Source organism: Panthera tigris, chromosome B1, assembly GCF_018350195.1.
Source record: "Panthera tigris isolate Pti1 chromosome B1, P.tigris_Pti1_mat1.1, whole genome shotgun sequence".
NCBI lineage: Eukaryota > Metazoa > Chordata > Mammalia > Carnivora > Felidae > Panthera > Panthera tigris.
Window position 1 is genome coordinate 115,754,671 of NC_056663.1, and position 26,571 is coordinate 115,781,241.

Here is a 26,571-nt window from a genome sequence, read left to right on the forward strand (position 1 = left end):
TTTTTTAATATATTATTGGATCCCGTTGGCTAATATCTTGTTGAGGATTTTTGCATCCATGTTCATCAGGGAAATTGGTCTATAGTTCTCCTTTTTAGTGGGGTCTCTGTCTGGTTTTAGAATCAAGGTAATACTGACTTCATAGAAAGAGTTTGGAAGTTTTCCTTCCATTTCTATTTTTTGGAACAGTTTCAAGAGAATAGATGTTAACTCTTCCTTAAATGTTTGGTAGAATTCCCCTGGAAAGCCATCTGGCCCTGGACTTTTGTTTTTTAGCAGATTTTTGATTACTAATTCGATTTCCTTACTGATTATGGGTCTGTTCAAATTTTCTATTTTTCCTGTTTCAGTTTTGGTAGTGTATATGTTTCTAGGGATTTGTCCATTTCTTCCAGACTATCCATTTTATTGGCATATAATTGCTCATAATATTCTCTTTTATTGTTTTTATTTCTGTTGTGTTGGTTGTGATCCCTCCTCTTTCATTCTTGATTTTATTTATTTGGGTCCTTTCCTTTTTCTTCTTGATCAAACTGGCTAATGTTTTATCAATTTTGTTAATTCTTTCAAAGAACCAGATTCTGGTTTCATTGATCTGTTCTACTGTTTTTTTTGGTTTCAATAGCATTGATTTCTGCTCTGATCTTTATTATTTCCTGTCTTCTGCTGGTTTGGGGTTTTATTTGCTATTCTTTTTCTAGCTCCTTCAGATGTAAGGTTAGGTTGTGTATCTGAGATCTTTCTTCCTTCTTTAGGAAGGCCTGGATTGCTATATACTTTCCTCTTATGACCGCCTTTGCTGTATCCCAGAGGTTTTGGGTTGTGGTGTTATCATTTTCATTGACTTCCATATGCTTTTAATTTCCCCTTTAACTGCTTGGTTAGCCCATTCATTCTTTAGTAGGATGTCCTTCAGTCTCCAAGTAGTTGTTACCTTTCCAAATTTTTTTTATGGTTGATTTTGAGTTTCATAGCGTTGTGGTCTGAAAATATGCACAGTATGATCTCGATCTTTTTGTACTTACTTAGGGCTGATTTTTGTCCCAGTATATGGTCTATTCTGGAGAACGTTCCATGTGCACTGGAGAAGAAAGTATATTCTGCTGCTTTAGGATGAAATGTTCTGAATATATCTGTTAAGTCCATCTGGTCCAGTGTGTCATTTAAAGCCATTGTTTCCTTGTTGATTGTTTGATTAGGTGATTTGTCCATTGTTGTGAGTGGGGTGTTGAAGTCTCCTACTATTATGGTGTTACTATCAATTAGTTTCTTTATGTTTGTGATTAATTGATTTATATATTTGGGTGCTGCCACATTTGGCACATACATGTTTATAATTGTTAGGTCCTCTTAGTCTGTAGACCCCTTGATTATGATATAATGCCCTTCTGCATCTCTTGATACAGTCTTTATCATAAAGTCTAGATTGTCTTATATAAGCATGGCTACTCTGGCTTTCTTCTGTTGACCATTAGCATGATAGATGGTTCTACATCCCCTTTCAGACTGAAGGTGTCTTTAGGTCTAAAGTGGGTCTCTTGTAAATAGCATATAGATGGATCTTGTTTTCTTATTCATTCTCTTACCCTATGTCTTTTGACTGGAGCATTGAGTCCATTGACATTTAGAGTGAGTACTAAAAGATAAGAATTTATTGTCATTATGTTGCTTGTAGAGTTGGAGTTTCTGGTGGTGTTCTCTTGTCTTTTCTAATCTTTGTTGCTTTTGGTATTTATTTATTTTTTTTTTAATTTTTTTTTTTATTTTCATCTTTTTCCCCCTCATAGAGTCCCCCTTAAAATTTCTTGCAGGGCTGGTTTAGTGGTCACAAACTTATTTAATTTTTGTCTGGGAAACTGTTTATCTCTCCTATTTTGAATGACAGCCTTGCTGGATAAAGAATTCTTGGCTGCATATTTTTTCTGATTCAGCACATTGAATGTATCCTGCCACTCATTTCTGGTCTGCCAAGTTTCTGTGGATAGGTCTGCTGCAAACCTGATCTGTCTTCCCTTGTAGGTTAAGGATTTTTTTTTTTCCCTTGCTGCTGGAGTTTAGTCTTTTCATATAAAATTCCATTTAGAAAACCAAAGTAGAAAAGTTGAACCCTATTGGTTAAAAATTTAGTGTTTCACTAGGAAGATGTTTATTGCCTTTTCAGTCAGATTCTGGTATCAGATTCAGAGTCAGATTCTTTTGCATCCCATATCTTAGTCCATTTGGACTGCTATAACAAAACATCAAAAACTGAATGAACAACAAATATTTATTTCTCCTAGTTCTAGAGGCTGGGAAGTCCAAGATCAAGGAACCAGCAGATTCCATGTTTAGTGAGGCCCACTTCCTCATGACAGCATTTTTTACATAGTGGAAAAGTCCAGGAAGTTCTCTAAGGTCTCTTTTATAAAAGCACTAATTCCATTCATGAGGACAGAGCTCTCAGTACCTAATTATCTTACAAAGGTCCCACCCCCAAACACCATTGCACTGGGGATTATTAGGTCTTAATCCTAGCGGAGGGAGGACACAAATATTAATGTATTCAATTCTAGATATTTATGATGGTAATATTTTAACTATTTAAAAACTATTTTTGGAAACTTAATTGCTTGCAGATGTTTTATTTCTTATAATTATTTTAAGTGCATTTCAGTGAAATGTATTTAATTTTTCTAACAAAACACTTTGTAAAAGTTAACCCTATACATTTGCTGATATTTAAGTTATTTTCCTATAAAAATGGCATTTTCATGTGTTTCAACCTAATATTAATGGACCCTCAAAAAATGCAAACAACATTTTCCTTGTTTTGTGACAAATAGGCTAAATAATATTTCCAAGTAGTCTGGGTATGGCTTTTAAAAAGTATTTACTTTGAAAACATTTACATTTTATAGACTTTGAGTAGAAAATGTTTTTATAATAAGTAATATTAATAGTTAATATTTTTTGAGCATTGTGTATTAGGCAGTATTTTAAGTGCTTTACATATTTTGATTTAATCCTCATAATATTACCATGAGATAGGAACTATTAACTATTCTCATCGTACAGATAAGGATATTGAGATACAGAGCAATTAAGTAACTAATCTAAGGCCATACAATTAGTAAGTAAAGAGAGGTAGAATACTAATACATTTTATCATATTTCAAAAGATTTTTAAAGTTGAAATAAGTGTACATTAATGCAAATATTGGCACTTCTACAATCGAAGCTATTCAATACCTTAAATACTTTGGAGCTCTATTACATACCTAGTGTCTTGAATATTTAGATATGTCTCATGGCCTGATAAGAGACATGCGGGGGCACCTGGGTGGCTCAGTCAGTTAAGCGTCTGACTTCGGTTCAGGTCATGATCTCATGGTTTGTGTGTTCGAGCCCCACATCCAGCTCTGTGTTGATAGTTCAGAGCCTGGAGCCTGCTTCAGATTCTGTGTCCGTCTCTCTCTCTCTCTCTAAAATAAAATAAACATTAAAAATTTTTGAGAAAAAAAGAGATATGGGAAGGAAAGTGGTAAAAGAGAGTTAATTGTCATGCCGATGATGAAAATTTGTGATTTTTTTTATATTCAAGTATATACTTGAATATATATACATACACACATGTGCACAGAAATGTTAAACATTGTTCTATTGGGACTTTCTTTATTATGCAAGCTGGCCTTGCCTTTGATTGATCTATTCAGCAAATATTAGTAAATATTTACCAGCTTTGGCCTAACCTTTGAAGAGAGAATGTAGGTAGGTCCGTATTAACGCTATAAGGATTTCTCTCCACAGGAAGCAAATTTGGAGGGAAGAGCCGATAGCTAGAATTGAAGCAGAGTTATTAAGATGCTGATGAATTGAAGATATATTTTGGAACCAGTCTTTCTTTCTACTCTGACATTTTATTTATTTATTTATTTATTTTTTTAGTTTTTTAGTTTTTATTTTTTTTCAATATATGAAATTTATTGTCAAATTGGTTTCCATACAACACCCAGTGCTCATCCCAAAAGGTGCCCTCCCAATACCCATCACCCACCCTCCCCTCCCTCCCACCCCCCATCAACCCTCAGTTTGTTCTCAGTTTTTAACAGTCTCTTATGCTTTGGCTCTCTCCCACTATAACCTCTTTTTTTTTTTCCTTCCCCTCCTCCATGGGTTTCTGTTAAGTTTCTCAGGATCCACATAAGAGTGAAACCATATGGTATCTGTCTTTTCTGTATGGCTTATTTCACTTAGCATCACACTCTCCAGTTCCATCCACGTTGCTACAAAGGGCCATATTTCGTTCTTTCTCATTGCCATGTAGTACTCCATTGTGTATATAAACCACAATTTCTTTATCCATTCATCAGTTGATGGACATTTAGGCTCTTTCCATAATTTGGCTATTGTTGAGAGTGCTGCTATAAACATTGGGGTACAAGTGCCCCTATGCATCAGTACTCCTGTATCCCTTGGGTAAATTCCTAGCAGTGCTATTGCTGGGTCATAGGGTAGGTCTATTTTTAATTTTCTGAGGAACTTCCACACTGCTTTCCAGAGTGGCTGCACCAATTTGCATTCCCACCAACAGTGCAAGAGGGTTCCCATTTTTCCACATCCTCGCCAGCATCTATAGTCTCCTGATTTGTTCATTTTGGCCACTCTGACTGGCGTGAGGTGATATCTGAGTGTGGTTTTGATTTGTATTTCCCTGATGAGGAGCGACGTTGAACATCTTTTCATGTGCCTGTTGGCCATCCGTATGTCTTTAGAGAAGTGTCTATTCATGTTTTCTGCCCATTTCTTCACTGGGTTATTTGTTTTTTGGGTGTGGAGTTTGGTGAGCTCTTTATAGATTTTGGATACTAGCCCTTTGTCCGATATGTCATTTGCAAATATCTTTTCCCATTCCGTTGGTTGCCTTTTAGTTTTCTTGGTTGTTTCCTTTGCTGTGCAGAAGCTTTTTATCTTCATAAGGTCCCAGTAGTTCATTTTTGCTTTTAATTCCCTTGCCTTTGGGGATGTGTCGAGTAAGAGATTGCTACGGCTGAGGTCAGAGAGGTCTTTTCCTGCTTTCTCCTCTAGGGTTTTGATGGTTTCCTGTCTCACATTCAGGTTCTTTATCCACTTTGAGTTTATTTTTGTGAATGGTGTGAGAAAGTGGTCTAGTTTCAACCTTCTGCATGTTGCTGTCCAGTTCTCCCAGCACCATTTGTTAAAGAGACTGTCTTTTTTCCATTGGATGTTCTTTCCTGCTTTGTCAAAGATTAGTTGGCCATACGTTTGTGGGTCTAGTTCTGGGGTTTCTATTCTATTCCATTGGTCTATGTGTCTGTTTTTGTGCCAATACCATGCTGTCTTGATGATTACAGCTTTGTAGTACAGGCTAAAGTCTGGGATTGTGATGCCTCCTGCTTTGGTCTTCTTCAGAATTACTTTGGCTATTCGGGGCCTTTTGTGGTTCCATATGAATTTTAGAATTGCTTGTTCTAGTTTCGAGAAGAATGCTGGTGCAATTTTGATTGGGATTGCATTGAATGTGTAGATAGCTTTGGGTAGTATTGGCATTTTGACAATATTTATTCTTCCAATCCATGAGCAGGGAATGTCTTTCCATTTCTTTATATCTTCTTCAATTACCTTCATAAGCTTTCTATAGTTTTCAGCATACAGATCTTTTACATCTTTGGTTAGATTTATTCCTAGGTATTTTATGCTTCTTGGTGCAATTGTGAATGGGATCAGTTTCTTTATGTCTTTCTGTTGCTTCATTGTTAGTGTATAAGAATGCAACTGATTTCTGTACATTGATTTTGTATCCTGCAACTTTGCTGAATTCATGTATGAGTTCTAGCAGACTTTTGGTGGAGTCTATCGGATTTTCCATGTATAATATCATGTCATCTGCAAAAAGTGAAAGCTTGACTTCATCTTTGCCAGTTTTGATGCTTTTGATTTCCTTTTGTTGTCTGATTGCTGATGCTAGAACTTCCAGCACTATGTTAAACAACAGCGGTGAGAGTGGGCATCCCTGTCGTGTTCCTGATCTCAGGGAAAAAGCTCTCAGTTTTTCCCCGTTGAGGATGATGTTAGCTGTGGGCTTTTCATAAATGGCTTTTATGATGTTTAAGTATGTTCCTTCTATCCCAACTTTCTCGAGGGTTTTTATTAAGAAAGGGTGCTGGATTTTGTCAAAGGCCTTGTCTGCATCGATTGACAGGATAATATGGTTCTTATCTTTTCTTTTATTAATGTGATGTATCACGTTGATTGATTTGCGAATGTTGAACCAGCCCTGCATCCCAGGAATGAATCCCACTTGATCATGGTGAATAATTCTTTTATATGCTGTTGAATTCGATTTGCTAGTATCTTATTGAGAATTTTTGCATCCATATTCATCATGATATTGGCCTGTAGTTCTCTTTTTTGTTACTGGGTCTCTGTCTGGTTTAGGAATCAAAGTAATACTGGCTTCATAGAATGAGTCTGGAAGTTTTCCTTCCCTTTCTATTTCTTGGAATAGCTTGAGAAGGATAGGAATTATCTCTGCTTAAATGTCTGGTAGAACTCCCCTGGGAAGCCATCTGGTCCTGGACTCTTATTTGTTGGGAGATTTTCGATAACCGATTCAATTTCTTCGCTGGTTATGGGTCTGTTCAAGCTTTCTATTTCCTCCTGATTGAGTTTTGGAAGAGTGTGGGTGTTTAGGAATTTGTCCATTTCTTCCAGGTTGTCCAATTTGTTGGCATATAATTTTTCATAGTATTCCCTGATAATTGTTTGTATTTCTGAGGGATTGGTTGAATAATTACATTTTCATTCATGATTTTATCTATTTGGGTCATCTCCCTTTTCTTTTTAAGAAGCCTGGCTAGAGGTTTGTCAATTTTGTTAATTTTTTCAAAAAACCAACTCTTGGTTTCGTTGATCTGCTCTACAGTTGTTTTAGATTCTATATTGTTTATTTCTGCTCTGATCTTTATTATTTCTCTTCTTCTGCTGGGTTTAGGCTGCCTTTGCTGTTCTGCTTCTATTTCCTTTCAGTGTGCTGTTAGATTTTATATTTGGGATTTTTCTTGTTTCTTGAGATAGGCCTGGATTGCAATGTATTTTCCTCTCAGGACTGCCTTCGCTGCATCCCAAAGCGTTTGGATTGTTGTATTTTCATTTTCATTTGTTTCCATATATTTTTTAAATTTCTTCTCTAATTGCCTGGTTGACCCACTCATTCTGTAGTAGGGTGTTTTTTAACCTCCATGCTTTTGGAGGTTTTCCAGACTTTTTCCTGTGGTTGATTTCAAGTTTCATAGCATTGTGGTCTGAAAGTATGCATGGAATGATCTCAATTCTTGTATACTTATGAAGGGCTGTTTTGTGACCCAGTATATGATCTATCTTGGTGAATGTTCCATGTGCACTCGAGAAGAAAGTATATTCTGTTGCTTTGGGATGCAGAGTTCTAAATATATCTGTCAAGTCCACCTGATCCAATGTGTCATTCAGGGCCCTTGTTTATTTATTGACCATGTGTCTAGATCATCTATCCATTTCTGTAGGTGGAGTGTTAAAGTCCCCTGCAATTACCACATTCTTATCAATAAGGTTGCTTATATTTATGAGTAATTGTTTTATATATTTGGGGGCTCCGGTATTCGGCGCATAGACATTTATAATTGTTAGTTCTTCTTGATGGATAGACCCTGTAATTATTATATAATGCCCTTCTTCATCTCTTGTTACAGCCTTTAGTTTAAAGTCTAGTTTGTCTGATATAAGTATGGCTACTCCAGCTTTCTTTTGGCTTCCAGTAGCATGATAAATAGTTCTCCATCCCCTTACTCTCAATCTAAAGGTGTCCTCAGGTCTAAAATGAGTCTCTTGTAGACAGCAAATAGATGGGTCTTGTTTTTGTATCCATTCTGATACCCTATGTCTTTTGGTTGGCGCATTTAATCCATTTACATTCAGTGTTATTATAGAAAGATACGGGTTTAGAGTCATTGTGATGTCTGTATGATTTATGCTTGTAGTGATGTCTCTGGTACTTTGTCTCACAGGATCCCCCTTAGGATCTCTTGTAGGGCTGGTTTAGTGGTGATGAATTCCTTCAGTTTTTGTTTGTTTGGGAAGACCTTTATCTCTCCTGCTATTCTAAATAACAGACTTGCTGGATAAAGGATTCTCGGCTGCATATTTTTCCTGTTCAGCACATTAAAGATCTTGTGCCAATCCTTTCTGACCTGCCAAGTTTCAAAAGAGAGATCGGTCACGAGTCTTATAGGTCTCCCTTTATATGTTAGGGCACATTTACCCCTTGCTGCTTTCAGAATTTTCTCTTTATCCTTGTATTTTGCCAGTTTGACTGTGCTATGTCGTGCAGAAGATCGATTCAAGTTACGTCTGAAAGGAGTTCTCTGTGCCTCTTGGATTTCAATGCCTTTTTCCTTCCCCAGTTCAGGGTAGTTCTCAGCTATTATTTTTTCAAGTACCCCTTCAGCACCTTTCCCTCTCTCTTCCTCCTCTGGGATACCAATTATGTGTATATTATTTCTTTTTAGTGTATCAGTTAGTTCTCTAATTTTCTCCTCATACTCCTGGATTGTTTTATGTCTCTTTCTCTCAGCTTCCTCTTTTTCCATAACTTTATCTTCTAGTTCACCTATTCTCTCCTCTGCCTCTTCAATCCGAGCCGTCGTCATTTCCATTTTGTTTTGCATTTCGTTTAAAGCGTTTTTCAGCTCCTCGTGACTGTTCCTTAGTCCCTTGATCTCTGTAGCAAGAGATTCTCTTCTGTCCTCTATACTGTTTTCAAGCCCAGAGATTAATTTTATGACTATTATTCTAAATTCACTTTCTGTTATATTATTTAAATCCTTTTTGATCAGTTCATTAGCTGTTGTTATTTCCTGGAGATTCTTCTGAGGTGAATTCTTCCATTTGGTCATTTTGGATAGTCCCTGGAGTGGTGAGGACCTGCAGGGCACTTCCCCTGTGCTGTGGTGTATAACTGTTGTTGGTGGGCGGGGCCGCAGTCCGACCTGATGTCTGCCCCCAGCCCACCACTGGGGCCACAGTCAGACTGGTGTGTGCCTTCTCTTCCCCTCTCCTAGGGGCGGGATTCACTGTGGGGTGGCGTGGCCTGTCTGGGCTACTTGCACCCTGCCAGGCTTGTGGTGCTGGGGATCTGGTGTATTAGTTGGGGTGGGTAGGCAAGGTGCACGGGGGCAGGAGGGGTAGGCTTAGCTAGCTTCTCCTTAGGTGATCCACTTCAGGAGGGGCCGCAGCGGGAGGGAGTCAGACCCGCTGCCAGAGGGTTGGCTCCACAGAAGCACAGCGTTGGGTGTTTGCGCGGAGCGAGCAAGTTCCCTGGCAGGAACTGGTTCTCTTTGGGATTTTGGCTGGGGGATGGGCGAGGGAGATGGTGCTGGTGAGCGCCTTTGTTCCCCGCCAACAGAGCTCTATCTTTCGGGGGCTCAGCAACTCTCCCTCCCTTTGTCCTCCAGCCTTCCCGCTTTCCTAGCAGAGCTGTTAACTTATGACCTCTCAGATGCTAAGTCGCGCTTGCTGTCGGAACACACTCTGTCGGGCCCCTCCGCTTTTGCAAGCCAGACTCGGGGGCTCTGCTTGGTCGGCAGGCTGCCCCTCCGCCCCGGCTCCGTCCCGCCAGTCCGTGGAGCGCACACCACCTCGCTGCCCTTCCTACCCTCTTCCGTGGGCTTCTCGTCTGCATTTGGCTCCGGAGACTCCTTTCTGCTATTCCTCTGGCGGTTTTCTGGGTTATTTAGGCAGGTGTAGGTGGAATGTAAGTGATCAGCAGGACCCACGGTAAGCCCAGCGTCCTCCTACACCGCCATCTTCCCTGTCCTCCCCCTACTCTGAGGTTTCTTACCTTGTGCTTTGGCATACATAACATCAGTCTATTGGTGTTACAGTATTTTTAATAGTCTCTTCTAATACTATGGCCCTCCTTATGCTAGGTGCCAGATATATGAATATGACTAACATAGGATCCCAGTTCTCAAGGTCTAGAAGTAGTAGAGGAGAAAAATACAAACTTGATTATAATATAGTAATAGTTGTTATAACAGATGATGTACAATGTGCCATCCCATGGGAGTACAAAGGAAAGAATGTTGAATTCTACACTGAAGAGTGTAGATATTTATCAAACTCCTATACGTAGAGTTTAGGTGGGATAGGGGACTTTGGAACGCAGAGGAGTAGCTTTTGTGTTTGAACTTTTATTTACTTTCATTTGTTCTAATGGTACCACTGGCCTAAAAGGATTAACAGATTTTCAAGAGTTGCTCTGGCCTTTTATTGTTGTCATATTCCTAAGAAAGCAAATCTTAATATCATTTTTTTAAGTTTATTTATTTATTTAGAGAGAATGCAAGTGGGGGAGAGGTAGAGAGAGAGGGGGAGAGACAGATAATCCTAAGCAGGCTCCGCACTGTTAGTGCAGAGCCCGATGCAGCGTTTGAATTCGCAAACCATGAGATCATGACCTGAGCCCAAGTCAGACACTTAACCAACTGAGCCATCCCAGCACCCCAATATCAGTATTCTTCATTAATCATTCTTATTTTTAAAGGAATTTACATTTCTTAATTTATTATAATCTTTTTCCCAGAAAATTGACACACAGCATTATGTATGTATACATATAGTATTATATATATATTATATTGTATGTGTATGTATGTATTATGTTATATGTTGTATATAGTATATTTTATGTTATATATTATATGTGTATACATGTATATATGTATATACATAGTATATATTATATGTACATATGCATATGTACATATGCATACATACGTATGGTATATACATATATATACACATACATATAATATATACAGTTTGCTCATGAAAGAAAATATATAATCAAGATGGGGAGAAAGGAAACAAAGAATAAGGTATTAAATTAGTAATATTAATACATAGTTTCTTCACATTAACTATAAATTTTTTGGTAGACTTCTTGTAGGTCAAGGCAAAGATGAAAATTTAACCGCTTCAAACAAAATAATTTCTAAATTTTTACTTAAATCTGGAAAAATGGTCAATTGCGAGCTTTATAATATTCATGCAATATATTGTATGTTCAGGTGATATATGGAGACACTAGTATAGAATCTTCTTTGGTATGGGGATATGAGATATCCTATGTTATGTTGTAATGGCCAGTGTTCTCGATATACCTAGCTAAATTTGCTTTATTATTCTTTTTTTTGCGTTAATCTCTAAGCAGAAACCTCTGTAAATTCTTGTCCCAATTTTTCTGTGAGTGAACATCTAACTAAATTAAATTTAACATTGTGTGTGTGTACGCGTATGTACAAGCATTTTCTGGGTTAATGAGTCTATAGTTTTAATCTGATCTCAAAAAGGAATCATAATGTAAAGAAAGGGTTTAAAAGCACTTGTGCAAAGTATTGACTACATGAAGAGAATTTTTCCTGTTTATTTAAAGACAATCTGGAGAAGTTCTAATGTAGGCAGCAGCCTCCAAAGTTGATTTGACCTGTGATAGGTGTGCCCTATCACATTATTTGCCAATCTAGACACGCACATTCAGAGCCACTGTATAGAGTTTTGCACAAAACCTTCTGGCTGATGCAATAAGGAGGAACTGAAATCTGATTCTCTAGTTCGTTCTGAAAGGAGGGGTGCTTTTTGTAATTGGCTTAAATATAATCATGAAGAGGAGTGGTAACTATACCTATAGTACACCTTATAGATAGCGCTAGCCATTTGCCAAAAGTCTAGAAAGGAACTTTTGGCAAGTTTGTTATTGTTTAAAAAAATTTTTTTTTTTTTTGCTTAAGTTTTTATTTGATGAGTGGCTTCAATGGCATTAACCAAATGTTTAAAAATTATAGGAATTATTTGGGGCCTTTTATATCACCAAAGAGTTGATAGATATTATCAATCCCTCAGTGCCTCAAACACTTCTTCCCACCACTACCAATCTAATTAAAAATTCTAAAGAATTTCCAATTGTTAACATTGATCCAGTTTCAAAACTACTCCAAGCAAAGCTTGGCAATATAGTAGATTCTCATTATCATTCATGACTGGTGACCATAATTAATGTTGCTGTTTTTCATCTGCAATTTTGAAGTATGCTTGTCTTCCCAAACTCTTGATATCTAGTTCTTAGGACTTCTTCATTCTTGTATCCTAAAGTGGCTTTTACTTCTTTCTACTATGTCCGGAAGTTTGTTTGGAGCATCACTTCGTACGATGGAGTCTTGCTTCTATCCAGTTCTCCCCAGACTTTCTTTACTCAGGATAATTGACTCAATAATCTTAGCTATTTCTTACACTCCTTGTTTTCTTCCCTTTACCTAAATGAGCCCCTGTAAACACTGAACTTGGGAAAACCTTATGATATAACCCCTCTGGGGAACACTATTGCTTACTTTGCACAAGACTTTTATTTTTGGTTATCAGTGGCAAATAGAAACTGATCTCTTTAGCACTGTTAGACTTTGTCACTACTGAAGCTAGCTCAACAATCTGGGCAGTTCCCTTAGGCCCATCCACCATATTTCTGGTTCCTATGCTTACCCTGCTTGCCCTGCTCCTATCTCAGCAGCGCCTTTTCTAGGGTAACATAGGTCTTGGATATGTAAAGTAGTCGTATGTTTTAAGTTTGACTGCCTGGAACGAAAATATCAGTGATTGTCAAAAAGTTAGGGAATTTCATTATCTTGTTTATATTGGCAATGTCCATTGTCCTGAAAAATTGTATGCATAAAGAGTAAATAACTAAATTAAAGTAAGTATTGTATAAAGGTCTGTTTGTTCCAAAGCATTCCTATGATTTCAGTTACATTTAGTTTGAAAAATTTGAAAAGGTTCCATTCAGCAATCTCCTTGGTGTACAACACATACTTCTCGATGTAACACCACATGATTTTGGTTTGGACTCCACTTAACTGTCTCCTCAAACAATTTTGATTTTGGTTCTCTTTCCCCCTTTTATTTTGTTCTTGCTTTGCAGCTATCTCACATCTTTTTATGGTTAATCCTCCCACCTTCCCATTCATACTTGGAGTTACGTGTGACATGTGGTCTGTTTTTGTAACATTACATTTTCACATGGTGGGTTAGCTCAGAAGTCAGGCTTTCACTGTTTTGTATAGATCATTCAAAACTGATTCGAGATGATGTTAGTTTCTTGCTAACTCAGGATGAAGTATTGAATCTCAAAAATCGTGGACATTTTATTAGAATTTGAGAACTTGATTTATTAATAGAAAAGTTGAGCAAAGTATCTTTAAAAGACAAAAAACCAAAAACCATGAAAAAATTTAAGTTAACAAATTTAATCTTTTTCTTTTGAACTTGAAATTTCAACAGGGCTTAGAAACAGAGTGAGGATTATAAATGGTAATGGTAATCATTTTATTTGGTATTAGTTTGCCCAGAAATCTTCTGGTGATTGCTAATGAAATAAAAAACAAAATTATTTTAACTAATAGAGTTGAAATTCAGGTAGAGAATAATAGAATTGTTAAGGACCTCTAAGATAATTTTTTCCATATTTTTAGCTGAATATACATTTCAATCTAAGTATCTCTACCCGTTCAGAGTTCCATGAGAGAACTAGAACCCGAAGAATATTCATGTTAAGAGATTAATTGCTAGGAACTGGCTTATGTGACTGTGAGGATTGAGTAGTTTGAAATCCATACATAGGGCAGGCTATCAAGAAGGACAAGCTGAGCTCTTGGACAAGAGCTGAAGCTGCAGTCCATGAGCAGAATTTGTTTTCAGAGAAGCCTCAATCCTGCTCTTAAGGCCTTTACAACTGGTTGAATTAGAATCGCCCAGATTATCCGGGATAATCTTCCGTACTTAAAGTGAAGTGATTATAGATCTTGATCATTTATAACAATATGCTTTTACAGTAACACCTAGATTAATGTTTGGATAACTGAAAACTATAGCCTAGTCATGTTGACTCATAAAACTGATCATCACAATGACCTTGTAACAATACTGGGTTTTAAACACAGAATTTTATTCATCAGTTTTGTCACATAAATATTTATTTAGATATTATATTTAAAAAGTGATGAGCTAGTCTCAGTTTTTACTGTGAATCACAAAAGAATGATGTAGTAACTATATTCTGATAACCTTTCATACTAACATACTCACAAGTTACCTTTTTTCCTCTTAAGTAAAAAAAAAATTTATTTAGATATTTCTTTTAGTCTCTTCTGATTCAACTCCTTCATTATCTTTCTTGCTGAATATTGTACTCTTTTCAGTTTCTTAGCATTGACTGGAAACATACAGCTCAGGCTGTAGTTACACTGCAGTGATACTTGGCATTCATCAAATATTTGTTAGAAGAAAGATTATTTCACAGTTCTTGTATGTTTTGCTCTTTAAAGTTCATCTTAGTGTCACATTTGTTTTTTATAAATAATGCCACTACATTGCTGACTTATATTTGGCACATTACTATTCCCAGATATTTTTGTCTTATTTTATTCTGTGAAATTATATTGTTTTTATAACAAACAGAAGTTATTTTCGAACAGTGGTCCAGAGTTTCAGGATGAAGACTCTCTAATGATTTCTAGAAAAAACTGGTTCATATTGGAAACATTGTTTTGGTGTACATTCCATTACCTCTGGGAGAAACTTTGATATTCTGCCAAGGATTATGTCTTTGCTGTATTAAAGTAATGGTTTAAAGTTCCATAGAATCCTGAAGCTTTGGCAAACTCTGGTTTATGATATTTTGAAGGAGTTTCCAGAAGAAGCCCAGCAATTTTTTTTTTCTAAATTATTTTAAGCCAGACAAATTTTAATCTAGTGCCAACACTTTGGAAATATCTCATGGATATGGAGACTTATGGATAGCCAACTTAAAATTATAAATTAATGGAACATGCATGATTTAATAAATTCTGTTGTTTTTGTTTTATATTTGAAATCAGCACTATTGAGACATTATTATGCCTAGTTTACAACAAAGGCATATAATTTTCTACACAGGACAGATCTCTATTTAGATAATGACTATCATATAAGACTCTTACTCATTTCTAATGGCTACATCATGCCTTTGCTGAAGTTAATTTATTTAACAAATAGTTTTGTATTAGATACTTGCATGTTTGAGGTGCCATGCAAGTTTTTTATTTATTTTTTTTATGTTTATTTATTTTTGAAGGAGAGAGAGACAGAGTGTGAGCAGGGGAGGGGCAGAGAGAGAGGGAGACACAGAATCGGAAACAGGCTCCATCCTCCAGGCTGTCAGCACACAGCCCGACACAGAGCTCAACACGGAGCTCAAACTCACGAGCAGTGAGATCATGACCTAAGCCGAAGTCAGATGCTTAACCAACCGAGCCACCCAGGCACCCCTTGAGGTACCAGTTTTAGACACTGATGATACATTTTGAACAAGACCAACATTCCTGCCATCATGAAGCATATTATCTAGTGGAGGACAAAGACAATCAATGAAAATGTATACAGATTCTTAGAGTTGAAATAAGTGCTACTAAAGTACAGTATAGAGTTGATTATATTATAGGAGGAGCAAATTGATCTGGGGGCACCAGAAAAGTGTTCCTTAAGGAAGTCACATTTAACTAAGCAACAAATAATAATAATAATAATAATAATAATAATGATAATAATAATAATAGCTAGCATTTAGATAGTGATTGCTCTATGCCAGGCACTATTCTTGACCCTTATTATGTATTAACTTATTTCAACCTAACAACTCTATGAGGTAGGTGCTGTTTTTTTTTTTTCCTCATTTTATAGAAGACGTAACTGTGGCACAGAGAGAGAGTAGCAAATTTCTCCAAGGTCACAGAGCCAATGAGTAGTCAGCCTGGGATTTGAGCTTAAACAGATGAGTTTGTGCTCTTAACCACTATGTTTCTTGATAGGAGTTAGCTGGGAGAAGAAATGGGGAAGATCATTTCAGGCTAGTACTTCAAGATGGGGGCAAGAAGGCCAGTACAACTGGAGGTTGATGAGCCAAAGTAACAAAAGATGAAGGTAGAGAGGGAGTTATATACTCAGATTTATTATTATTTTATCACTTAGACTTTAGTATGAAAATGGGATGGAGGGTAAGAAGAATTAACGTGAGATCAATTAAGAGATTATTGCAATGATCGAATGAGAGGATACTGGCTTGGACCCACATTGTGGTAGATGGAGCAAACCATGGACCCTGGAAATATTTGGGAGATAGAAATAGCAGGGCTTTTTGTCTGGATTTGAGAAAGGGAGATTACTCCTAAGTTTCTAGGAAGCAAAGTTTTGTTTTTTTTTTGTTTTTTTTTTATTTTATTTTATTATTTTTTTTTTTTATTTGTTTTTTCCTCTTAGAATTTCATAGTTGTACTAAATTGCTTCAGGTTCAACTTTGCTTACTTTTTTGACTGAACTGTTTTTCTTTTTCATTCTCTTTTTCCTTTTCTCCCCCTCATTAAATGTTCTTTTCAATTTAATTTTCTGTAAGTCCCTATTTAGATCACTTGGAGTCTTTCATCTGACAGTGATAGCTTTCATATAGAGCATTTGTAGTTTTTCTGTTTCTGATCATTCTGTATAATGCCACCACTTCCGACAGCTTCAGCTTCTGAAACTTGACCCCTGTGATATACTGCCCTCATACCTCGCATGACTGCCTGTGTACCATTGTCCTTCATCTCTACTCCCACATGCAAGCCCATATTTTGAACCGGTTGTTACTGAGAGTTGTTCCTCATGCTAGATCTCCTGTTCTGAAATTCTCCTTTCCCATCTGCTATTTCATTTTTTCTACCTTAACTACTTTTCATTTTCATCAAACCTCTTTGCAGTGGTCACTATTCTCAATCTGTTTGTGCTCTTACTTCTTTGTTTCATCCTAGTCTGCCATCTATATTTTGTGTTAACTTTCTTCCTTATCTAACCCATTTTGCATAGATAGTCACAGAACCCCAATTTCTTTTAAGCCCTTGATCTCTCCTGAAATAACTTTAGAAGTTCCCAACCACTTGTAAAACCAGTTGTACTTTTCTCTCACTCCTCTTACATTCATTCATTTAAAAAAAAAAAATGTGTCAGACAATGTGTTAGTCATTAGGGATAAGTGATGAAAAAAAATATATATAGATTGACCCTCAGAACTGTGCTATCGTATTCTTAATCTGTTGGAAAATAAAAATTACATCATAATATTGATTGTGCCCACCAAAATTTTATATTATTACTTAATCTTAGCAGGCCCCATGATGTTACAAATAATCCCACATCAATTTTCTGTTCTTTCTTCATAGTCATGATTCAGAACATTTCTGCTTTTCTCAAGTTTCTAAACTCAGTTTCAAAACCTTGTGTTTGAACCAGACTGCCAAGACAATTTGTCCCTAGCTCCCAATTTCCCTTTCACTTCAAAATTTCTTTATATCTTCATCCAAGATTTTCCTTTTCCTAGTCTGTGTCAGAAGAAGGGTCACTTCTTTCTTCCAAAAGTAAAACTTTCCATCTGTTTTTCCTGATGCGCATGGGAGAAACTCTAGACAAAAATACAAGATGACATGAAATTGTTATTTAATGTGATGTTTTATTGCATATTTATTCTCTTTTATATACTTGGTAACTATGTGGTTAATACAGAGTTTGAAAAACTCTTGAAATACTATTAACACTGTAAGTTAATATTTTTAATGGGCTATATTATTTTGTTATTAAACATTTTTTAAATCAAATATAAAGTGGATTTACTTTGTTTTACTCAGAGAGACTGGTGGTGGTAGCTGAACACTGTGAACGGAGTCTAGAAGACTTGCTTCGAGAGAGGAAACCCATGAGGTACCGTGTTATATCAGGATAATTAAGTGAACAGCAGAAATTGGCAAAAAAAAAAAAAAAGGCATTTTAACGTTTGAAACTGCAGAGTTTTTATTTCTTTTGTTACTTGTTTAATGATAAAATCCAGGTGCAAATTTTATTTTAGGAAATTTAATTCACAGGCCTCACAAAAATTCAATGTTGACATTGTCCAGTGTCCAGTTTTTATGAGCTAGGCATTCTCCAGAGTACTTAGCAAAAAAATTCCTAAAAAAGATATATATGAAAATTTGAAATGTTTTCAGTACTAAGCATTTCTGTAGGTGAGATTAAGAGTATTTTCCTATGAGTAGTACTTGGTAACTTCCAACTGGTATTCCTAGGGACATAGTAAGTTGTGTTAAGGAAAGACCATGTTGAGTGGAGAGAGAATAATCATAGCTTGGGTGGAATCTAATGATATAGGTTAAATTACATTAATTCAGTGGTTCAGTAGTTACTTTCTGTCTCAGACATTTCTGGGAAGAAGCGTATGTGGTATATATATTATTACAAATATACTACTAAATGAATTTCTTCACACATTTTTCTGAAATTATCTTAAAATCATGGGAAATATTACTTTAAAGTTGTACTAAGCCAATGAAAAATGTTTGCCGTAAGTCTTTGTAGGATTGTAATTATCCATCCTCTTTTGAAGAAATATTCTTATTCTTGATTAATACTTTTAAATCACTGCTATATCCTAGATGAAACAAATTTTTTTCAAGGGAGGAAAAAAATGTGTATCTTGCTAGATGGTAGTTATTTAATAAAAGTATAACAAATAAATTGAATAAAATACTTGCCTTGATCCTTTAAATGATTTGATTTTAAGTGTTCTCTAGAATGAAAGAATGCACATACCAAGTATACCATTGCCTTACTTCTTTGGAAGAGTCTAATCTGACCATAGGTACTAAAAGTGACTTTTGTATATATTTAGAAGTAGCTTAGCCTTATTTAATGAATATGTTTTTATAATTATGATTTTTACATGTCATAGTCTTTGATTTTGTGTTTTTAAGAACATCTTATTCTGTTTGCCAGTTTAAACTTATCCTTTAATTTATAGCCACTGATGTTAAAAAGTATTCTCTGTGAAAACTAGTTGACATCAAAATTGAAAACAAATTGTAGTCACATCTTTATGAAAAAAAAAAACCAAAACAACACTTTATTTTAAATCTGCTTGGATTAAATTTGTATAAAGATTAAAACTAATTGTAGCCATGTCTTTACCTCGGAAATATATAACTGAGCCTGGGTTAACTTTGTATAATGATGCACAATGCATTATGTATGATAAAAAAGCCACTAACTAGCTGGGCAGCCTTGGACGATTCTTTTAATCATATTTCTTATCGATAAAACAAGGAGTTTTAGTTGATCTAGGGATCATTCTAGGGGAAATTATTCTTAACTTTATATTTTATTTAATATGTATTAAGTTTGATAGTAATATATTGATCTACTGCCTTTGGAAGTATATTTATTTTTTCTTATGCTAATATAATAACCTACCAATGCCCTTTATTTAAATGGTAGATTTCATGACAAATCTAAGTGTAAAATTTCAGTGCTATATTTTAAAAGGCAAATTGTTATAGAAACAAAAGTTTTATGATTCAGCAATTCCACTCCTTGGTAGAGGACCTTCTTAACTTTTGTCTCCAAGGTACCTCATTTACCTCACTCTAATCCTAGCCCTGCTTTGGTATTTAACCAAGAGAAAGGAGAAATACATATTCACTAAAATATCTGCACAACAATGTTCCCAGAAACATTTATTCATAGTAGCCCCTGACTGGGAAGAACTGAAGTGTCCATCAATGGAAGAATGAATCATGTTATTTTAATCAAAAATAAAAAGGAATGAACTATTGCTATATACAACATGATGAGCCTTAAAAATATGCTGAGCAAAAGAAGCCAGTTCTAGAATGATCAGAACTTATGGTGATAGATATAAAAACAGTACTCAACTCTGGTTGGGAGAAGGGACAATGTAGGAACTGATTCAAAATAGCCTTGACAAGGAAACTATCTGGAGTAATGGAATTTTTTTACATCTTGATCAAGGTATTACTTATGTGGTGCATTTTCTTGCAAAACTTAAAGTTCACTGAAATATACACTTCAGATGTGTGCATCTCAACTATGTAAATTATGCCTCATTTTTAAAAAAAACAAAAAAAAACAAAAACTTGTTCCATTATTTACTTGGCTTGAATTCTAAATCCCTTATATAGCAACAATATTATGTTGTTAATGAAGGTGCTTGATCCAATGGCATACCTGTTTGTATTTCTTTGTTTCTATAAGAAGAAATAGTGTGAATTAGTTGTTGCTGCTTAACCAGTACCTCAACACTTAGTGGTTTAAAAACAATAAACTTTTATCCTTTCATATAATTTCTCAGGGTCAAGAATTCAGGAATGAATTAGCTAGATGGTTTTAATTCAGGATCTCATGAGGTTGGTTGCAGTCCATATATAAACTGGAGCTATAATTATCTGAAAGGTTGACAGGCTAGATGATCTGTTTCTAAGATAACTCACTCATTTGGTGCCAGTTGTTGACAGTAGATTTTAATTCTTCTTTACTTTGAGGGCCTTGCCACTGGTGTTTGTCTATCCTTACAGTATGGGGTTGACTTCTCTAAGTTTCTATTCCTTTTATGACCTAGCCTCAGGAACCACACACCATCATTTCTGAAATAGTCAATTGAATACAGAAGTCAGCCATTCTATTCAGTATGGGAGGGGACTACATAAGAATATGAATCTTAAACATCAGGAATCGATCCTTGGGCATCTTAGAAGCTGGCTGTCATAGAAGTCTTAGAGATCATACATGTAATTAAAAAAAAACAGGAGGGAAATACTAAACCAACATTAACATTAACTGAAAAATAACTTAAAAATTAATTTCTTAAAATTATTCAGTATTCATTTAGGCTACATGAGACAGAAAAAAGGAAGAGTTTATACCATGAAGAGAAGGTAGAGTATTAAGGGAATCAGAGTACTAAAGGTGGACCAAGGTCTTCATGGACATGAAGAAAGTTATTAAGATCATAATTGATCTACATTCTGAAAATTGATGTTATCCATGGGCTTATGCTCCCAGTCATTCTGGAGGGCCCTGTAAGCTACAACTAGATTAATTCTCTGGTCATCAGGGTAGTAGTAACTGTAGACTGTTCCTTCTGATATTGAATTTTCTTTCTCTGTTCCTACTTGTTATTCCTTTACTTACTAAAAAGTCTAAGACAGAAAAGAGAAGCTGGTGCCTTAGATAAATTTCATTTTACCTCCTGCTCTGTCCTTTCACTGTTTTTTTTCTTTTTTTTTTACTTTCAATTGTACTGTAAAAGGATATAATTGATATTGCTTTGCCAATAAGATTAAATCCATTAACTTGTGGAAAGTTTTACTTTTCTATACTCATCAGCTTTTATCATTGTTTTAGACACAAATCTGATAGCACTGAACACTAGGAGTTTTAACAGTACAAAGGTGTAAAGAAGCCACCTTTCTTCAATGCCTTTGTATGTCTTCATGAGGATAAAATGTTACAGATAGAGGCATATTCTTTGAGTAGATAAACATGAATAGCATTTATGCAGATTTCATGTTGTCTTTCATACCATTTACATTTCTTTTTTTTTTTTTTAATGTTTATTTATTTTTGAGAGAGACAGAGCATGAGCAGGAAGGGGCAGAGAGAGAGAGGGAGACACAGAATCCAAAGCAGGCTCCAGGCTCCAGGCTCCAAGCTGTCAGCACAGAGCCGGATGCCAGGCTTGAACTCACAAGCTCACCAACTGCAAGATCATGACCTGAGCTGAAGTTGGACACTTAACCAACTGAGCCACCCAGGCGCCCCTCATTTACATTTCTAATAGTCATTTTCACTTATGTAAAGTAGAATATATAGTAGTTTTTATGGATCTTTGCAATTTCTTCAAGTAAGATATATTTAAACAGTTTTGTAACTAAAGTACTATGTTCTAATCATTCTGGTAACAGACTAAAATTCAGTATTTTCCTCATTCATTTTGGAGTAAAACATTCAGCACTTACTGCCTTTGAGTAGACCTGATTCTTTCAGGTTCAGTTCCAAGTTGTTATCTGATCCATCCATCTAAATTAACTTTGTTGAAAACTATTTGACTTTCCACATATTTGGATTACATTAGTCTCCAATAACAGCAGATTTCATGTGCAGAGTTGCTGTGCTGCAATTTTAATTAATTCTGTAACCTGTTTATGGAAAGTGAGAAGATGTCCTTATGGCTTATAAATCATATAAATTTCCCCTACTGCCAAAAGTAAGCACCCTGCACCTGTAAGAAAGGCTGATGCAAAGTAAACAGGAAATCTATTTAGATGGGCTTGCAATTTGAGACCCAGGATTTTTACTTGTCCATCTGTCTCTAACTGTTGCAGAACTATAAGCTGCCAGTTGTCTGGTAGTTATTTGTAGGTCATTGTCTAAACTTAAACATCATCCAAGGCATATATCTTACTGGGTTTATATTTTGAAGAAAAATTTAACTCTTTTGTAAAATTGGTGCAATGGGGGATAGGGGAGTGAAAACTAGAACTTAGAGACATGTCTTATGTCAGTTGACTCACTTTTTTCATAACACATTTAATATCATTGAACTAAGTGATATTATACTAAAACATTATAGTAGTAATTCATATTACAAATATATTATAACTTGGGGCACCTGGGTGGCTCACTAGGATGAGTGTCCAATTCTTGATTTCAGCTCAGGTCATGATCCCAGGGACATGGGATCTAGCCCAGCTTCAGGCTCTGTGCTCAGTGCAGAGCTTCCTTAAGATTCTCTCTCTTCTCCTCTCTCTGCCTCTCTCCCCTGCTCACACACACACTCTCTCACTCTCTCTCTCTAAAATAAAAAAAAAAACAGTGGCACCTGGGTGGCTCAGTTGCTTAAGTGTCCAATTCTTGATTTCATCTCAGGTCATGATCTCAGGGTTCATGAGATCAAGCCCCACATCAGGTCTGTGCTGACAGTGCGGAGCCTGCTTGGGATTCTTTGTCTCTCTTTGCCCCTCAGCTGCTCATACTCACTGTGTCTCTCTCAAAATAAATAAACTTTAAAAATAAAATAACACAAAACACCAAAATACTTTTTAAAAAAAGAAAAGAAAAGAAAAAAAATAAGTATATTATAACTTAAGACTATTTTAAGGCCTCAGATCCCACTGGAAAACCAAGCATCTTTTTTTTTTTTTTTTTTTTATCATTCTTAATGGCCCTAAAACTCTTTTGAGAATTTGTGTTATCCAAACAGAAAATAATAATTTTGCGCTATGACCTGGAGGTGTTGTCAAGTCAGTCTCTTATAAATTAATGTTATTTGTACAGATAGTTTGCTGATCTGGTTTGAAAGAGAAAACTCACCATTTTCTGTATAGTTTATTCGAGCTCGAATTTGAGGAATTAATTTTTGGAGAATGCTGCTCTCTTCTCAGTGGCTTTTATATGTTACTTGTGCCAGGGTTCAATCTGCCAATATTTCTCTCCAGTTTCAGTTAAATGATAAAAATTATTTGTTGGAAACATAAAGGCATGGAATTCAATTAAACTCCTATAACCAGTAGGTTTCAAGAAACAAAGTACAGCATTTGGAATGTTTGTTTGAAGTCATCTCATATTTGGTGCCTGTGAATCTATTTAATTGCTACCCTGAAGCCAGATTCAAGATACTGAAAAGTGGGGAAATTTAAATCTCAACTCCTTTCTGAAATATTTTCCAAGAATGTTAAAAAGAGAGACATACCTTCATCATTCCTATTAAAGCAAGCATGAGGAAATGGTTTGCCTTTTAAGTCTAGCTGCTATTTGGAAAGTATTTCCCTTTTGTGTTCATGTTCTTCAGGGCATGTACTTTTGCTTCATCTGTAACAGTGTCAGCGAGTATAGTTCAGAGATATTCAGCAGAGTTTTGGCACTTGGAGCAAAGTTTCTGCATTGTCCTTAAATTTGCAAGTGAAGGCGGGGTGAGTAGTGCAAGCATGTTTCTTTAATAAAATGTTTGTCATATGTTTTTAGGGTTATGGTTTTGAAAATTTACCAGAGAACCATCAGCATAGCAGAGGTTATACATGGTTATACATGGGGACTTTGATGGGAAGCAGGCAATGTCTGCAGCTGTTCACTAGCTTGATGGAAAACATGATCTGACTTACTCGGATGAGTAAGTTTTATTTGCCCCTATTAAAGGGTTGCCTACTCACTGAATTAGATACCCAAAGAATTTTGGACACGTTCTAGAGTGCAGTCCACGATGGATAATGAGCACAGGTCATAGTCTTCAGAAATGGATAGTATATTGTCTTATTTTAGAAAAAAATAACCTGATAGTGGAAGTTAAGGCTCTCATACTTTTTTTTTTCCTTCCCTTCAAGGTCCCTAGTTTCAAAATGCATTTGAAATTATTACCATGTAGTCAAATAACTTAGGGATTTATATAACTGATATATATTTTTCTTTCTATTGTACTTGTTTTGTGTAAGGATGGGAAATAATACCAAAAGATGCTCTTCACTCACGCTGGGCATCTTGCAGTTATCCTGTGCTTCTCCCTCTCTGGTACCCTATATCCTGTTAGCCGTCAAGTATCATTAATATAACCTTGGTGGTGTTTCTCACATCTCTACTGTTTTTTACATTCTTTAGTTCAGGCCTCATTAACAAACTGCTTGATTATTGCATTACAACATTCTCCTAACTGGTCTTCCTGCATTAGTCTTTAATATACTCCATTAGTATTGTCTGCTGCCATATTAATATTTTTAATATTAATTCCCTGCTTAGAGACATTTGGTGGCTCTCCATTTTTGTGTGTGGCGGGGGGAGTGTTTTGTAGGCATAGGATCTGACTTCAATCAAACTCTCTATATTATTTCCAAATAGTGTCTAAATTATGCAAGTAGTTTTTATTGTTACTGATATATAGTTGAGGAGATGGAGTGCCAGAGAAATGAAATACAACATGAAGACTGAGGTGTCTTTTTGTCCAAAACTGTATCTCCAATCTTTGGCACAATGTATAGCACTTCTTTAAGTTACTTGCTTCTCTCTATATGCCATACCACTGAACCAAAGCAAATATTTTATTTCCCTACTCCAAATTTCTTTATCACATTGTATCTCTCCAGTTGTAAGGTGCCTTTTCCCTTTTAGCTTATAGTTGTTTGCCTACAATTATAGAATTAAGCAAGCTATGATTTGCCTTCCCTAACCATATATTTTTTGACATCTATACTGTATTTTTTTTTATTTTTCTGCCTCTAAAATTGTTAGCATAAGAGTTTCCATATAGTTAAATTGTTGTAAATGAACAATTTAATGAACTATGTTTTTGTTTAGTCATGCAGTTTGAATTATATTTTCCTATTATCTTTTATTTTTTTTTATTATTATTATTAATTTTTTTTTTTTAACGTTTATTTTTGAGACAGAGAGAGACAGAGCGTGAACGGGGGAGGGTCACAGAGAGAGGGAGACACAGAATCTGAAACAGGCTCCAGGCTCTGAGCTGTCAGCACAGAGCCCGATGCGGGGCTCGAACCCACGGACCGTGAGATCATGACCTGAGCCGAAGTCGGACGCCCAACCGACCGAGCCACCCAGGCGCCCCCCTATTATCTTTTAATCATGTGCCATAATTTTCTTTCCCACACAAATGAGTTTTGGTGAGTCTGATTCAAACGTTATCTTGGTGATTTTTAAAATTATTTTCTTGGAAATATTTTTTTTTTTAAAATAGAATGAGTACACAAATTGTTCATTTCCTTCCTCGCAGCTCTGGGGAAGAATCTACTTCTAAACTCATTTTAGGGTGTTGGCAGAATCCAGTTCCTTCCCATGGTAGGACTGATGTTTCTATTTTCTTGATTACTATCAACCAAGGGCTGCTCTCAGCCTCTGGAAGGCATTTGCACTCCTGGTCATATGGCCCTCTCCATCTCTGAAGCCAAAAATGGAGAATCTCCCTAATCATATCCCACTCATGCCTGGAATCTTTCTTAGTTCCTCTGCCTCTAACCTCTACATCCAGATTTCAAGGACTCATGTGATAAGGTGAGGCTCAACGAGACAATCTCCCTTTCTCCCTTTCTTAAAGTCAATTGTGCCATATCACAGCTTGATCATGGGCGTAAAATCCATCATATTCATAGCCCTGGGGATCATGCAGGGTATAAGTCAAGGAGCAGGGATCTTGGCAACCATATTAAAATTCTACCTACTTCAGTTTGGTTATTGGGAAAATATTGGAGAAAATTTTTTAGTCTCCTAGGAAGTGTTATGTGGTGTTCTTTTTTATATTAGTCATTGCGGCTGAGATGGTGGGAACTGTGGTGTGTCAGGGTCACCAAGACCACCCCCAGCTTCAGTGACTCACTGGAAGCACTCACAGGACTCAGAAGTCATATACTCAGTGGTTACATTATACTCACTTCATTACAGCAAGAGGAGACAAAACAATGTCAATAAAGGAAAAATAAAGGGGCAAAGAATGGAGGAAAGCAGCCACAAGCTTTCCAGAGTCCTCTCCTGGAAGAGTTGTAGAGCATGTACTTAATTCTTCTAGCCAAAAATTGTGACATGTGCCACGTGTTGCCCATTAGAGAAGCTTGTCTGAGTCTAGAAGTGGAGGATAAT

At 36.1% G+C, this 26,571-nt stretch overlaps 1 protein-coding gene across 2 annotated transcripts in view; it reads left to right on the top strand.

Annotated features, from left to right (window-relative positions):
- The window catches only part of TBCK (TBC1 domain containing kinase), a 225,044-nt gene that overhangs the window by 9,896 nt on the left and 188,577 nt on the right, over positions 1-26,571 (top strand). For both annotated transcript variants that reach the window (XM_007080937.3, XM_007080936.3), the window contains exon 3: positions 17,772-17,844. In XM_007080937.3, coding sequence (XP_007080999.1) covers positions 17,772-17,844 — 73 coding nt within the window. The remainder of the gene's footprint in view (positions 1-17,771; positions 17,845-26,571) is intronic.